This window comes from Lampetra planeri, chromosome 4 (genome assembly GCF_965212315.1).
Source record: "Lampetra planeri chromosome 4, kcLamPlan1.2.h2, whole genome shotgun sequence".
In the NCBI taxonomy this organism is placed as follows: domain Eukaryota; kingdom Metazoa; phylum Chordata; class Hyperoartia; order Petromyzontiformes; family Petromyzontidae; genus Lampetra; species Lampetra planeri.
This window is the reverse complement of record NC_136110.1, coordinates 12,409,953-12,422,952: the sequence shown is the minus strand read 5'-3', so window position 1 is coordinate 12,422,952 and position 13,000 is coordinate 12,409,953. Positions and strand designations below refer to the sequence as shown.

Below are 13,000 nucleotides of genomic sequence, written 5' to 3'. Positions count from 1 at the left end.
TGGCTGTAATAGTAATTTGAACCCATTCCATACAATATATACTCATTGAGAAACATTGATTTTTACACGTGTTATTCGACGTATGTATACTGAGCCTAAAATCATTATTCATCAATAAATCTCGATTTAAAGCTTTCGTGACTGCAGGGATTCATCTTCTTGGTTCTTTCGGTAAAGTCACGTAGAAGGGAAATAATAAAAATTAAACATAAAATAAAAATAAAATAAAAAGTAAAATAACAAAAATTAGGTGTTATTTTTATTATTTTATTATTTCCCTTCTACGTGACTTTACCGAAAGAACCAAGAACATCAATAAATCGTTGCATTGTTACACAATGAACAGCCATTGGTCTATCACCACAGTTTGTCAGGTTTCATTTGTTGAGACGGCAATCACGAGGCCAAACAATTTCCTCATTACCATGTTTACACAGGAATAGCTCATCGAGTTTCATTACTTTATTCAGCAGGGTCCTGCCAAGTTTCCACAGTAGGGGGGGCGGCGGCAATGATTGTTATTTATAATCCAAAACTTGAGTAATTTTCGGGTAATATTTCAAATTTGGATCGGGACACCCGCACACAATGGCCTAGCCTTGCGAACGACGTCTGCTATGAAGCTGCATTCAACCTGTGGACCTCTGCAAGAAGCGGTGAACGTGCGGCCACCAGGCCATGTCACTACACTGGGCATTGTACAAGTTTTGGACTCTTGACTTGAACTAGCTGCTTTTGTTGCATTACTGTTGTCGTATGTGAGAGGGTCTTATCAATGTTTATTCTATTTAGTTTAATTGATTCTCGCAAGCTCGTGTATAGGGGTTTTCTTACATCAATTATAAGACTTCCACCAGTGGTCACCAGTTTCTTGGATTCGTCCAGCAGTACAGGCTCTTTCAAGCAATATGAGTCGTGAAACAGAAATATACCACTCGGACACTCAGTACACTACAACCCTGAGTATTTAGTAGATCAAAGCATCAACTGGTGTCATAAACATGTCAACTTGCATCATTATTCTTCTACAGTATATATGGAAAATACGTGACCGACCGACGCAACCGTACGAACCGATATATGATGAAGAAAAATATGAATGTCTAGGTGTATAATCAGCTAACGTGTGAGCCCTCTAAAGTGTACTCCCATCTTTTTAGTGATGTGATTAAGTGATGTTATAATTTGAAAACATCTGTTACAAGGCAACCGCTAGATGCTCCCTCCATGAGCGAGCACCAATACCTCCTCCTCACAGGGTGAGGTTAAGGCAGCAGTCTCTCGGTCTCTCGCCACCCTTGGCTTGCAATAACTCAAACAGTCTGCAGCTGGCCATGCCTCCGCATGTACCGTCTCAAGGTTGCCAGCAAGGATGCAGTTCACTCCTTCAGTGTGTGCTACACTGGAGCCCTAATCGCTGATGAGACTCGCAGTCAACCGCTGGTCGTGCCCATGTTCACGTACGGCAGGTGCCCGTCACTCCAGCTGGCAGAGCCCCCTCATTGTCTCCGGTGTTGGGCACAAAGGTTTCTGCACTATCCTCAGAACTTTCACCTCTAAGGTGATAAGTCGGACAAGGTATGCCTTGTATCAGACTCACAAATCAAAGACTAATATAGTATGCACTTATGCAATACTTAACATGTGCCCACATATATGTGTTGCCCTCCTTAGTAGATATATCAAAACCAACCCAACAGCAACTACAGATGCAAACTCTATTATTTAGCCTTAACAAAATAGGGAATGCACTGGCATTAGAACAAAAACTTTTACTCTCTAACAGTATATGTAAAATATCGGAAAACCAGACGGTCCTCTACCAGTCTGTAAAAAGAAAGTCTGTGTACCTCACAACAGACCGAACAATATATCCAGAAACAATAATTATACCGGTAATATATCAGAACAGTTATCTTTTTACCAGTGGGTCCTCTTCGTGTAGTAGCCCCTGGGATTCATGCCCTTCGCATAGACTGACTTCGGAACGCTGAGTTCAGTATTAAATGGAAATTTCCAGTCTTGAAATCACGCCCCTTCTCATAAATATGAATAACCGTTAATGCAACCAGACCATGGGACGATATAGAATCTAAGTCTTTAGACTAGGAGTTCGGATGGTATATCCATGTATGGTGTATGCTGCTTTTTGCAAGGACCAACATTTCAACTAACTTATGTCGGACAAAGAGCCTATGTCCTGTGAAAGGTCTCAGGTGCGATATCACTTATATATTTCTGGGCAGGAGAATGAAAGCCTCCCTTCCTAGACCATAACTCTGCTGATAGGAATTAAGGTCCTGTTTTAATGAGCACAAACGCATAAAGAGCAACTTCAAGACACTTGTAATGAACTATTATCTATTTAACTCGTGGGAAGTACCCGGCGTTGCCCGGGGGAAAAATATATTTCAAAACTTTTCGTAAAAACATAACATACATACATACACAAATACGAAGCTATTGTGAAAGCCAGGCGTTCCGTTTGTCTGTCCATTTGTCTGTCAACAAAATTATAAGAGGCTTGCAGAAGTCCAAAAAGTTTTAGAAAGTGGGGGATAAATAGTTGACCTAAAAGTTTTGAAAATTGTCGACCCCCCCCCCCCCCGCAAAAAATATTTTTACCCCCACGTAGGCAAAAATACCTCCACACCCTACATACAGTAGAGTGAGTATTGTCTAGTGACTCCATAGGAGTATCTATTGACTCTATAGTAATATCTGCTGACTCTGTAGTTGTATCTACTGACTGTACAGTAGTATATACTGAGCCCAGTAGTAGCTACTGACTGTGTAGTATCTACTGGCCCTACAGTTGTATCTACCGACTGTATAGCAATGACTAACTTTATAGTATCTGCTGACTCTATAGTACTATCCACTGACTAAAGTAGTAACTACTAACTCTGTAACAGTATCTACTGACTCTATAGTAGTATCTGCTGACTATAGCAGTATCAGCTGACTTGATAGCAGTACCTACTGACTATAGTTGTTTCTATTGACTCTGCAGCAGAATATACTGACTAGTGGAATCTACTGACTAGTATTATCTACGGACTATAGTAATATCTACCGACTCTACGGGAGTATCTACCGACAATATTCTGCACGTCACCTTTTGTGTTGGTGTGGTGGCTTCAGCATTATGGGCTGCGATAGCCTCTTGTGCATGATTGATCGCAATTCCATTTCATACCAATTTTGCAATGCAGGGAATGTTAAACAGTGCATTCGTTGGATGCAGGACCCAGCAGTATTACATGTTTAAAAAATGTAATGCTTTCGACAAATAGTTTTACTTTTAAATGTAAGGAGTCTTAGACCAAAGTTGTATGCCTTGGTACCAGATATAATCTGCTTACAACCACACTTTATTGCCGTTTCAGAAACCGCTTGTACATCGATTACAGATTCGGATGTATTGATCCGGCTCAATTTTATTCTGGTTTTATCGGCCAACGGGGGATAGGGATTTTCATTATGCATAATTTCAATACATTTTCTCAGTCGTTCTGTCTGAACCTTCGTTATTTGTATTGATTCCAGTAGAAATGTCACATGGATGTTTTTTCGTCTATCTACCTGTTTGTGCTGACCTCCTGTGCTCAACCTTATTAGTTAATTGCTACTTGATATTGAGTTTGCCTTCACAAGCTCTGAATTGATTGTTGTTGGTGCTTAAATTGAACTCTTAATTCCTGATGCGATAAAGCTGCTAACCTTTACCATTAACCCGACTTGATAATAGAACGCACCGTCGGTAATGCAAACAGATCAGAAGTGTTTCACCATTACACCCAGCACTGGCCACCTATTGACATAAAATCTCACACGTATGTTGGTCTGCACGATCGTTGCTAAACGCCCAGATACTCCTTGCAAGATGATTATATGAAGATTCATGGAAAGGTCTGATCATTCAAAGACTTAATGCAGACTAGCTTTTCTACCCAGATTCGCCCGAGACTTGGATTGTCTTGGATTAATACACGACCTACGTGGAGGGTGGGGGGGGATGCGTGACGTCAGCAGGCGCACTGCGTGACGCTTCAGCATGCGGGTGACATCACAGATGTGACGTCACCGCTCACTTGCCATGCAAAATATATCCATTATTGCGCCCCCCCCCCCCCCAAAATACAAAAGTCTATTTTTAGACTTTTTGCATTGTTTACAGTCTGGAAGCTACTCACATGCCAATTTGCACGTTTGTTGCATGTCGGGAAGTATGCTAAACATTTCTAATTTCCCTTTTTTACATTTGATCTGTTCAATGTAAATTGCTCGAAGGTTCTGGGGATTATTGCTGTGGATTATTTATTTACAAGAACCAGTAATATCCATGCAAGTCTGAAACAAAACATTGAGGAGGAGATACGCATTTAATTGGTTTTTCGTATCAACAACACACTTAACTTGTGTTTAGTTTGTCGTCCTTCCCCCGCACCTCCAATGAGCACGGTTGGCTACGTACGGTGTGAAAGAAGTTCTACATACAACTAGATGAACTTAACTGTCAGATTTAATCGAAGCTTGCGCTTTTGATAGAAAAGACAACTGTAATCGGCCAATACTTTCCTACAGCTCGGCAATCTGCAAAACCCAAATAATTTAAGCACACATCTCCGATTCGCGCGGTTAGCCACATGCGGTGCGAAAGAAGTTTGACACATAAAGAAGGAGTGACAGTCGCACCTCTGGGGGCCATCGCCTGCAGAGCTATCGCACTCTGCTAAACGTCCTCTTAGCAGTGGCACTTAATTGCGCGAGATTCTATTCTATTTCGGATTCATATAGCCCCCTTTTCAGGGATGCCTGATACTTGACAGCACACGAATTGCTTTTGTAATTCTCCGCCAACCATGTTTGGGCATTGGCAGGAGTGGAAACCGTTCAGGCGTGGCACGCTTAATGAGCGAGATACATTCCGCAATAAAATCCTTGGGAATTGAAAAGTCGTTAAACGATTGTCGCTTTCCCATTGACTCCCATGTTAAAAGCTGAGATACGTTTCAGCCCCAAAAATCCCCACTCTGGAACAGATTTTTTAAGGTGAGAAATACAAATTATAATTATAAAATAAAGTAATTAAGCATCAAATGTAATACCACGTATTAAGAACGACAGTGCTTTGCAGGTGCCTGGGATTTATGTTATTTGAAGGGTAGGTGTTCGTGGGTGGAGGGAGCGGCAGAGGCCATGTAGGACCGCTGATTCAAATATTGCTCGTCACTGATGTTAGCTGTAGCTGGGAATTGAAGCAGGGTTTCTGAGTTAGTTTAACACGTAGGCTTTCGTGACCAATATCATCCATAATAGAGGTTTTTTTTGGGGTTAGATAGCTTAAATATATGAATGTGTCTTCAAACCCGTTGCATAGTTCATAGCCACAATGCTGGGTTGCGAAATGGAGCACTACTCCCTATCCTCGGCGTCTGCAATTAATTAGCACCGCCACCCACCCCTGGGCACTCCCCTCCCCAAACCTGCCCACCCATCCCTCCACCCTCCCCTCCACCCTCCCCTCAACCACCCCTCCTCGACCCATCCACCCACCCTTCCCCTCACCCACCCATTACAATGCTACCCCCCCCTCCCCCGCGACGGAACACGCAGACAGACGACACAACTGGTAAACGAACAGCTGCGTCCCACGCTCCCTGCCGCCATGGGACGCAGATTGAGAGGTTCCTGCTCGCTAAGTGAACATTTTGCTACTTTTGGGAACAAACTGGTATAAATTTCAATTGCTCGTTATTATGAATTATTGTTAAAAGAACGCTCGTTAAGCAACACACGCCTGAAAAAAAACTTGTACATTAGCTCCGCATTGAACTTGCACACTTTTGACCTTTGCAGCAGTTTATAATAATTAGTTATAATTTTCACCCATTGATAGTCCATTGCTGGATGAATGCTTCCCCATGTCACCATCAGTCATTGGGGTTGTTTGACTGTACTTCTCCATGCTGGTCAGTGAGGTCTGGTGAAGGCATGGGGAAGGCTAAGCCAACAACTGTCTTAGGGATCACTCGCAACTGACATCCATTTCCAAGAATGTAACTCGGGTTGCCAGGTTGAGAGCACAGTGCTCTAACCACTGCTCCACCACACTCGCAACTGAAAGTGTTCCCAAGTGCCTGAGCCTGTCCCCCACATTTGACCTGCATGTTTAATCCCAACGTTGTATTTTTTGTGCCTTACAGGAAGTGAAAGTGAATTGGGCCACAACACCCAGCAGCCTGAAGAAGGACACAAGCAGTGAGTGCATGTCATTACGTTCCCCCCCCTCCCCACACTGCACCACCGCCGCCTACTACACGGGGCCTGCTCGCCCGTAGAGCTGGCAGCCACAGCCAGACACAGGCCCCCCTCCCTGGCTTCTGCTCTGAGTTTAGAGAGAGAAAGAGAGACCAATGCTGCCATCTTGAGTGAGGTGTCGTCTTCCCTGTTGACCGGTGATAATAACTGCGTGTGTTGCACACAAACTCCTCTTGTCATGTTCGTTAAAGCCGCACGTTACTACCAAGGCCTTCGTATCAATCATAAAATAAAAACTAGATTGTTAAATGCAGTGTTCGCCCAACTGTTAGACTATTTTGAAGATGTATTGGACTGACCATGATGACTATCTAGTAATGTTATCACAATTTTATCATTAAACTAACTTCCATTTAATTTGGTAAAAAGACATTTTACTAAGCAAAGCCTCATTAGATGTTCTAGACTAACATTAGCCCTGCTCTGGTAGTGAGCCCAGTTCCATTTGCACATACCAATGAGGAAGCCAATTCCCTGAGAATACCCTCATGCAAAAATATCTTACTCTGCCTGGTCTCATCAGAATCCGTATTCTGATTCGCCATCTACAGGCACCTTGTTGCCCAGTAGGTGAGTATCCAATGTGCAGAATTCTTCTTCCATCTGTCAGTGGTCCACTAAGCCCCACTCCTATAAGTTTCTCAATTGCCGTTGCGCGCCAGTGCACCTGGCAAAATTTAATGTATCTAAGCTTATTTATGCAGAGTGCCTGCGGTATTGCATATGTTTAGACAAGGCTCTACCAACACTTAATTTACAATTGTTAAAATATGGAAGGCATTGACCATGAGTGGCACGTTGATTTTCATCTGCCTGTAGTCGGCGCACGCCTTATGGAAATAAATCAACAAGATGTCACATGTCTGCCATGCATATACCAAAGCCCAAAAAAAACCCCATACAATAATTTGGCTGAACATACCATCGTGGGTAGCAGTGGCTCCCTGTGTAGCTTGTGCACATGAATGGCAGGAATGGCCTTGGCACTTACGTGGGATGGGCCAGGATTAGCAGTTCCGCTCGTGCTAGCGGGTGCCTTAGTTGTTGGCTACCTCGCTTAAGGTGGCACCGTTAGGCTTGGCATTGGTGAGTCTCGTTGGGTGGCACTGCCTCTGTAATTGCTGCCAGTGGGGTGCTTGTGTCCCTGTTAGTAATGTCGCGCGGTTAAACATATCTTACGCAAAGCATTATTTTTTTCATTCACTTAATTTGCCCTTAAAACTATTGTTTATACATTTTTTTTAACGAATATCATTATAAATTAACATTTTTACTATACATGTTAAAATGTGTGTTACATATGCCGTATTTATATACCCAAGTACTTGTATGCATATATGCCTGTGCATCTGTTGGCACATATGTATATAAATACGTTAATGAATTGCATAGCACTGCTGCAAAAAAACACAATGCCGTCACTTTGTTCCCGTCTGATAAAGAATTCCCTCGGCGGCATCTCGGATGTCAATTCGCCCGATTGGCCACCTTTTGAGGCATGGGCGCACGAAACTTGATTGCCCGGTGATGTCCAGTGACCGCCCCCCCCCCCCCCCCCGAGTGCCCCACAGTGTAGAGCCAATTGTAATGGTCCCCTCATCGCTGTGTGTTTTTGCAGCGGCTGCTGCTGCTGCTAGCAGTGCAATCGGCGATGTGCGCGGCTACAGCTTTGTCCAGATTGTGTTGCGGTTGCGTCGCGCGGATTTAACAGTTTTAAGCGCGCCAAATTCATGGGAACGTGGCAGTGCTGGTTGTTTATCCTAGAGTTCCATAATAGTAAAGAGTTTCATCTTTTTAAAACAGGCCCATCTACCAACTTTGGAACACGCCAGTTAGGTAGGTACACCCTTAGTATTGCTCCATTTACATACTTTTGTATTTTTATTCTTAATGATATTGCCTATATTGTCAAGGCACCATTGAATTTTTTGTGTAAGTTTAATACAGTGTGTAATTTTTCATTGTACTTTTTATGTTTCACAAAAATGTGTTAAAGGACAAAAAATGTTTAAAAATTGCTGTCTTGTTAGGGAACATGGATATAAGCGAAATTGCACTGCTAACGCATTTTCCCCCCACAATATGATGCCAATTGATAATGTGTAAATGTGTTTTCCTCTACAAATTGAATATTTTTTTAAAAAATGTGAAATTGGAACGTAGTAGGCAGCTGCATAAGGCCACGCGCCTTCAACCTGTTGCAAAAGGTGAGCGGAACCTAATTTTATACTTTTTTTTATCAACGGACAGCAATGTTTTATTGACTTTCTCTGCTTCTCCTAATACTTGCCCCATCTACCCCCCTCCCCCCCTTTTGTCACCCTAACCATGGAGCTAGACTTAGACTAAGAAGGCCACGGTGTCTAAAGGCTTGCAACTGCGTACGCAGACCCAAGTGGCTTTCGTGTTTAGTTCAACGTGTTTATGCATCACGCACGTTGCTGGAGGATAACGGGGTGGGGTGTGCAGTGTGGTTGGCTGAATGAATTGTGCTTTAAAAATGGGACTGGAAGCAATTTAGAACTTTAGGCTGACCTTTGATGGTCTCTATGGATACAGAACAGAATTAGAGGACCACACGTTGGATGTAACAAAAATGTAATACTGTCAATTATGGTTTCGATACCTTGAAGCCGAAGTGCTGTTTCGCATGTACAATAGCGTTAAACAATTACGCGGGTCTTCCTGCTCAAACGAGCTTTGACGAGTGCCCATATCACCTGGTGGCTCTCAACCATTTCAATTACAGGAGACGCTCTTCAAATGACAAAACACTGTTGGATTAAACGGTACTTTCTACATGAAGTAAAACAAATCAGTGTGAAGAGCGAGGACATGGCAATGCTTATGATCAGCTGATGAACCTGGGTCAGTGGTGGAAATTCCACATTCCTGCAGTGGAGGACAGACTGTATATTCGGTGGATACTTTTGAAGTCCCGTTGAGTGTTAGATACTTACTCTTCAGAGATAATGCATGAAAACACAACGAGCACAATTTTCAATTACATTTGTATGTTTTTTGTTTAAATAACCGAACCTAGGGGTAGGAAACCTTTTCCTTTCCAAGGGTTGAATCGGACTTTAAAATCTATTTGGCGGCCCAGACATTGACGTCCAATAATAACGCAAAAAATAATGTGCGTGTTGACTGATTATAAAGTGACAGAAGTGACCGAGTGCGGCGCTAAAATTAGAAACTGTTGCCACGTAGAAAATATTTCCCTCAAGTTTCCGATGAGTGCAGCTAAGTTGCTTTCATTGATGGATGAACATTGTTTGCAGGGCATTTTGACGGGGTAGGCCTCATGATGTATGTATGTTGTATGTTTGTGGAACTTATTTCGCACCCTACGGAGCCAACTGTGCAGGACAGAGATGTCCCACCCCTGATTTAAACAAATTTTCGACTCCACTCGTACTATGCACAATGTATATTCACAAAAGTAAAAAAAAATATGTACAATATTTAACAATGGACATTTACAAATGTGGTACATAATACCTTGGCCACTGCCACGATAATGTGGAATTTCCACTTCAATGGATGCCCTGGAGTGGTTTTCTTTTGGTGTTTGATTCGGCCCATGTAGAAATTTCATATACACAGACATCCCACCATGGTGGACAAAATGAATATCATTTTGTGCCGAGTCCAGATTGGTTGTTCTATAGATGTCCTGGCCCTGCCATGGGCATGTACATTATCCACTTGGGGCCTATGGCTGCCAAAGGGGATCAGCATTGCTCATGAGAGCATGTAGAATCCTTCACTTTTGTTCAGGTTGGTGAACTGTGATCCGAGTTTAACACCTTACAATAGTGGCTAGTGATATATAAATCTGGTTCCCCTCCCGCCACCACCAACATACACTGACCAGCATGGTGAAGTTATGGTCAAACAATCCACAGAACTGTCATGGTGTAGGGAGGCCTTAATCCAACAAGTAGATTGACAAATGACTGTAAATGATAAGATAGTTTCTTAAAATAGTTTGATTTTTTTTTGTCCAATATTGAATTGACAGCAGGCTGTAAATTTATATTTTCACGGACATCTATCTGTCATTATACGACAACTCAATATACGTAATTTCGCGATAACGTAATTTGTAAGGTAGTAAATCAATTTGGTATACTTTATGTTAACTTAGCATTTACGGAATTTTAATTCTATAAATAAGATTTTTTATTTGGGAGGGAAAAAAAATCTAACAATGTCCTAACGTGCATTTCATGGCTTACGCTATTCACACTGTACCGGTTTCCCGCAATCTTGGTGCAGCCCCGAGCTTGGCGCGTTTTGCTTTCACCCCTTTGTGTTGACCACGCCTCATACTGTACTGTGCAGGATTTCATCCTTTTTCAACGTTCTTCAGTAAAAGTAAGTTCAAGATGTCTGGAAAGAGCGCCATTCAGTGCAAATGATAGCAGATGTGCAAACAAGAGACGGTGAAGCAATAATCTTAGATGAGTTCATAATCATCACCATCATCACCAGTCTCATCATCATCATCATCCGCACCTCCAGTTAGCATGGTTGGCTACGTACCGTGCGAAAGAAGTTCAACATACATAGTACTGCAGAGGATTTTTATTTTGCAACTTATTTTGAGTATAAAAATGTCCTGAAATATTATTTTTGTTAAATATGTTCTTTAAAAAGGTTTGCTGCATTCTTGATTGCAATTTTATTACGTCTTTGGGCCGAACTTTTGTCCGTTAGGAATGCATCTCCGATAAAATTATGGAAGTCAATGGGAAAATATACAGAATTTGGACGGACAGCCTTTGAGGAACGTATTTGTTCCATATATTGAGGGGTGCCCATATGATACGTTTCCATTACATTTTAGCACGCTATTACAAGTCTTACATAGAACAATTTATTCAACTATGATATGAAGCCGTTCGCTGTCATATTATTAACTATTTCGCAGAAATAGAACTTTATAACATAGATCATTATGTAAGTGATTAATGGGATTTAAAAAAAATAATAAATGAATAGACCGGCCCCATGTATCGTGTCTGGTGGGCTATGACATTGAATTTTACAAGATGGCAGCACAGCCGACAGACGGTAGCTTTACTTTTATGAGACAGGCAAGATTACAGCGTGTACTGGCGCAGTATAATATTAGCTCTGTAACACTCGGGCTGTCTCGTCTCAGAGTACAAAGCAAACCCGTAGCATTCTCGCATGTCACATGCAAACCAGATGTGCGGCATAGCGGAGTTTAGGTTTCGGAATTACGTCTGGCAATTGGTTCGCATTAGTTCACATTTGTACGGAGCTCTCGTAAGATGTTTGAAAGTGAAATTGCCACAATTGTGCATGTTAAAATGAGTAACGGATGCACCCATGACACATTGTGCTGCGGATAAATGCCACTGGCCCGAAACGTTGCCAATTATTTACTTTTCCTTTTAAGGGCGCAGGAAATGAGACTGGGACGTTTTTTTCCCTCACTTTATTGGATGAAAAAAATGACGCTGCAACACGGTTTGGTGGCGGCGGCGGAGTAGTCGACCGAGTGCACGCGTGCGGTTGGTTACTGCCCGGCGATCGTCTCCCCGCGTTTCATGCACAGCTCAGTAGTCCATGATGCTTGCACAATTATTTGTCCACGTTAATTCAGGCAGTCCCTTAAACAATGACTTAGTAAATGTTGCGGGCGCAGCCATTCAATGAATGGCCCGTAAGCCCATTGGCTGATGTTTTAATTGGCAGTGGTCCAAACTATAGTGGCTTCTTGTATGACTCCCTATTTTGCTCCCAGTGCCTGTTGTGAACATTTTGGAAGCCTGCCAAGTGCCTAGTTGTGTGTCTGTGTTTTTTTTATGCTTTGGGTTGAAGCTGCACTCGCTGATCATTGCAGTATTGTTCAGTGTAGTGCCATTTGCTTTGGCTTGGGAGGGATTGTTGTGTGGCCAATCAGGATTGCTGCCATTGCTCGAAAGCATTTGCAAGCGAGTTGTGTGGTCATATGTTGCCTTGCCTCTATTCCCAATGCAGGAATGTTCAATTCCTGGTGGGACAAATGTTTGCGCCTGCTGTTTGTATTATAATGTTGGAGTAATGTCTTTCATTGTATTTCCAATTTTTTTGGTATCCGGAACAGACGTTATTTAATTAATTAATTTGTGTGATTTTATTATAATTGAATTAACCACAGTGGTCTATACCAGCCATTATGGGTCAGTCACATGGTCGAGTGGCAGCTCTTTTGCCACTAGTTGTGGAGGGTCACGGTTCGAGTCCAGGCCGACTAGGTTAGTTGTGCACGAGTATTAACTGTGTAGTAGGTTCGAATTAGGTGCACACACACGCAGCTTGGAGGCAACACTATTTATTAAACGGTAAGTAATATAACACTGTACATAAGGTGGTGAGCACCTTCCTCAACTCACTAATACTCTGGAACACGACACAGACTGGACCAGGCAGGCAACGGCCTGCCTGGCCCAGGACGACGACTCGGGACTTGACGACCGATGATGTCTTCACTTTGGAGTACAGTACAACAGCCTCGCTCTGCGTTCACACCACGCTTATATCTGCTTTGGCGTGGCTGGCTCCGCCCAGGCGTGGCTGGCTCTCTCCAGGCCACGCCTCCCTTCCCAGGACACGCCTCACTTCCCCCACCTCTGGGAAGGTCGGATCCCTCCAGCAC

General features: G+C 42.8%; 1 protein-coding gene across 4 annotated transcripts in view; it reads left to right on the top strand.

Annotated features, from left to right (window-relative positions):
- Positions 1-13,000, top strand: part of LOC144717705 (nucleolysin TIAR-like) — an 81,306-nt gene that overhangs the window by 24,230 nt on the left and 44,076 nt on the right. For 2 of the 4 annotated variants that reach the window (XM_078593275.1, XM_078593274.1), the window contains exons 5-6: positions 6,210-6,264; positions 8,128-8,160. In XM_078593275.1, the coding sequence (XP_078449401.1) occupies positions 6,210-6,264; positions 8,128-8,160 (88 nt within the window). The remainder of the gene's footprint in view (positions 1-6,209; positions 6,265-8,127; positions 8,161-13,000) is intronic. The other 2 variants (XM_078593277.1, XM_078593276.1) reach the window with 1 other exon arrangement.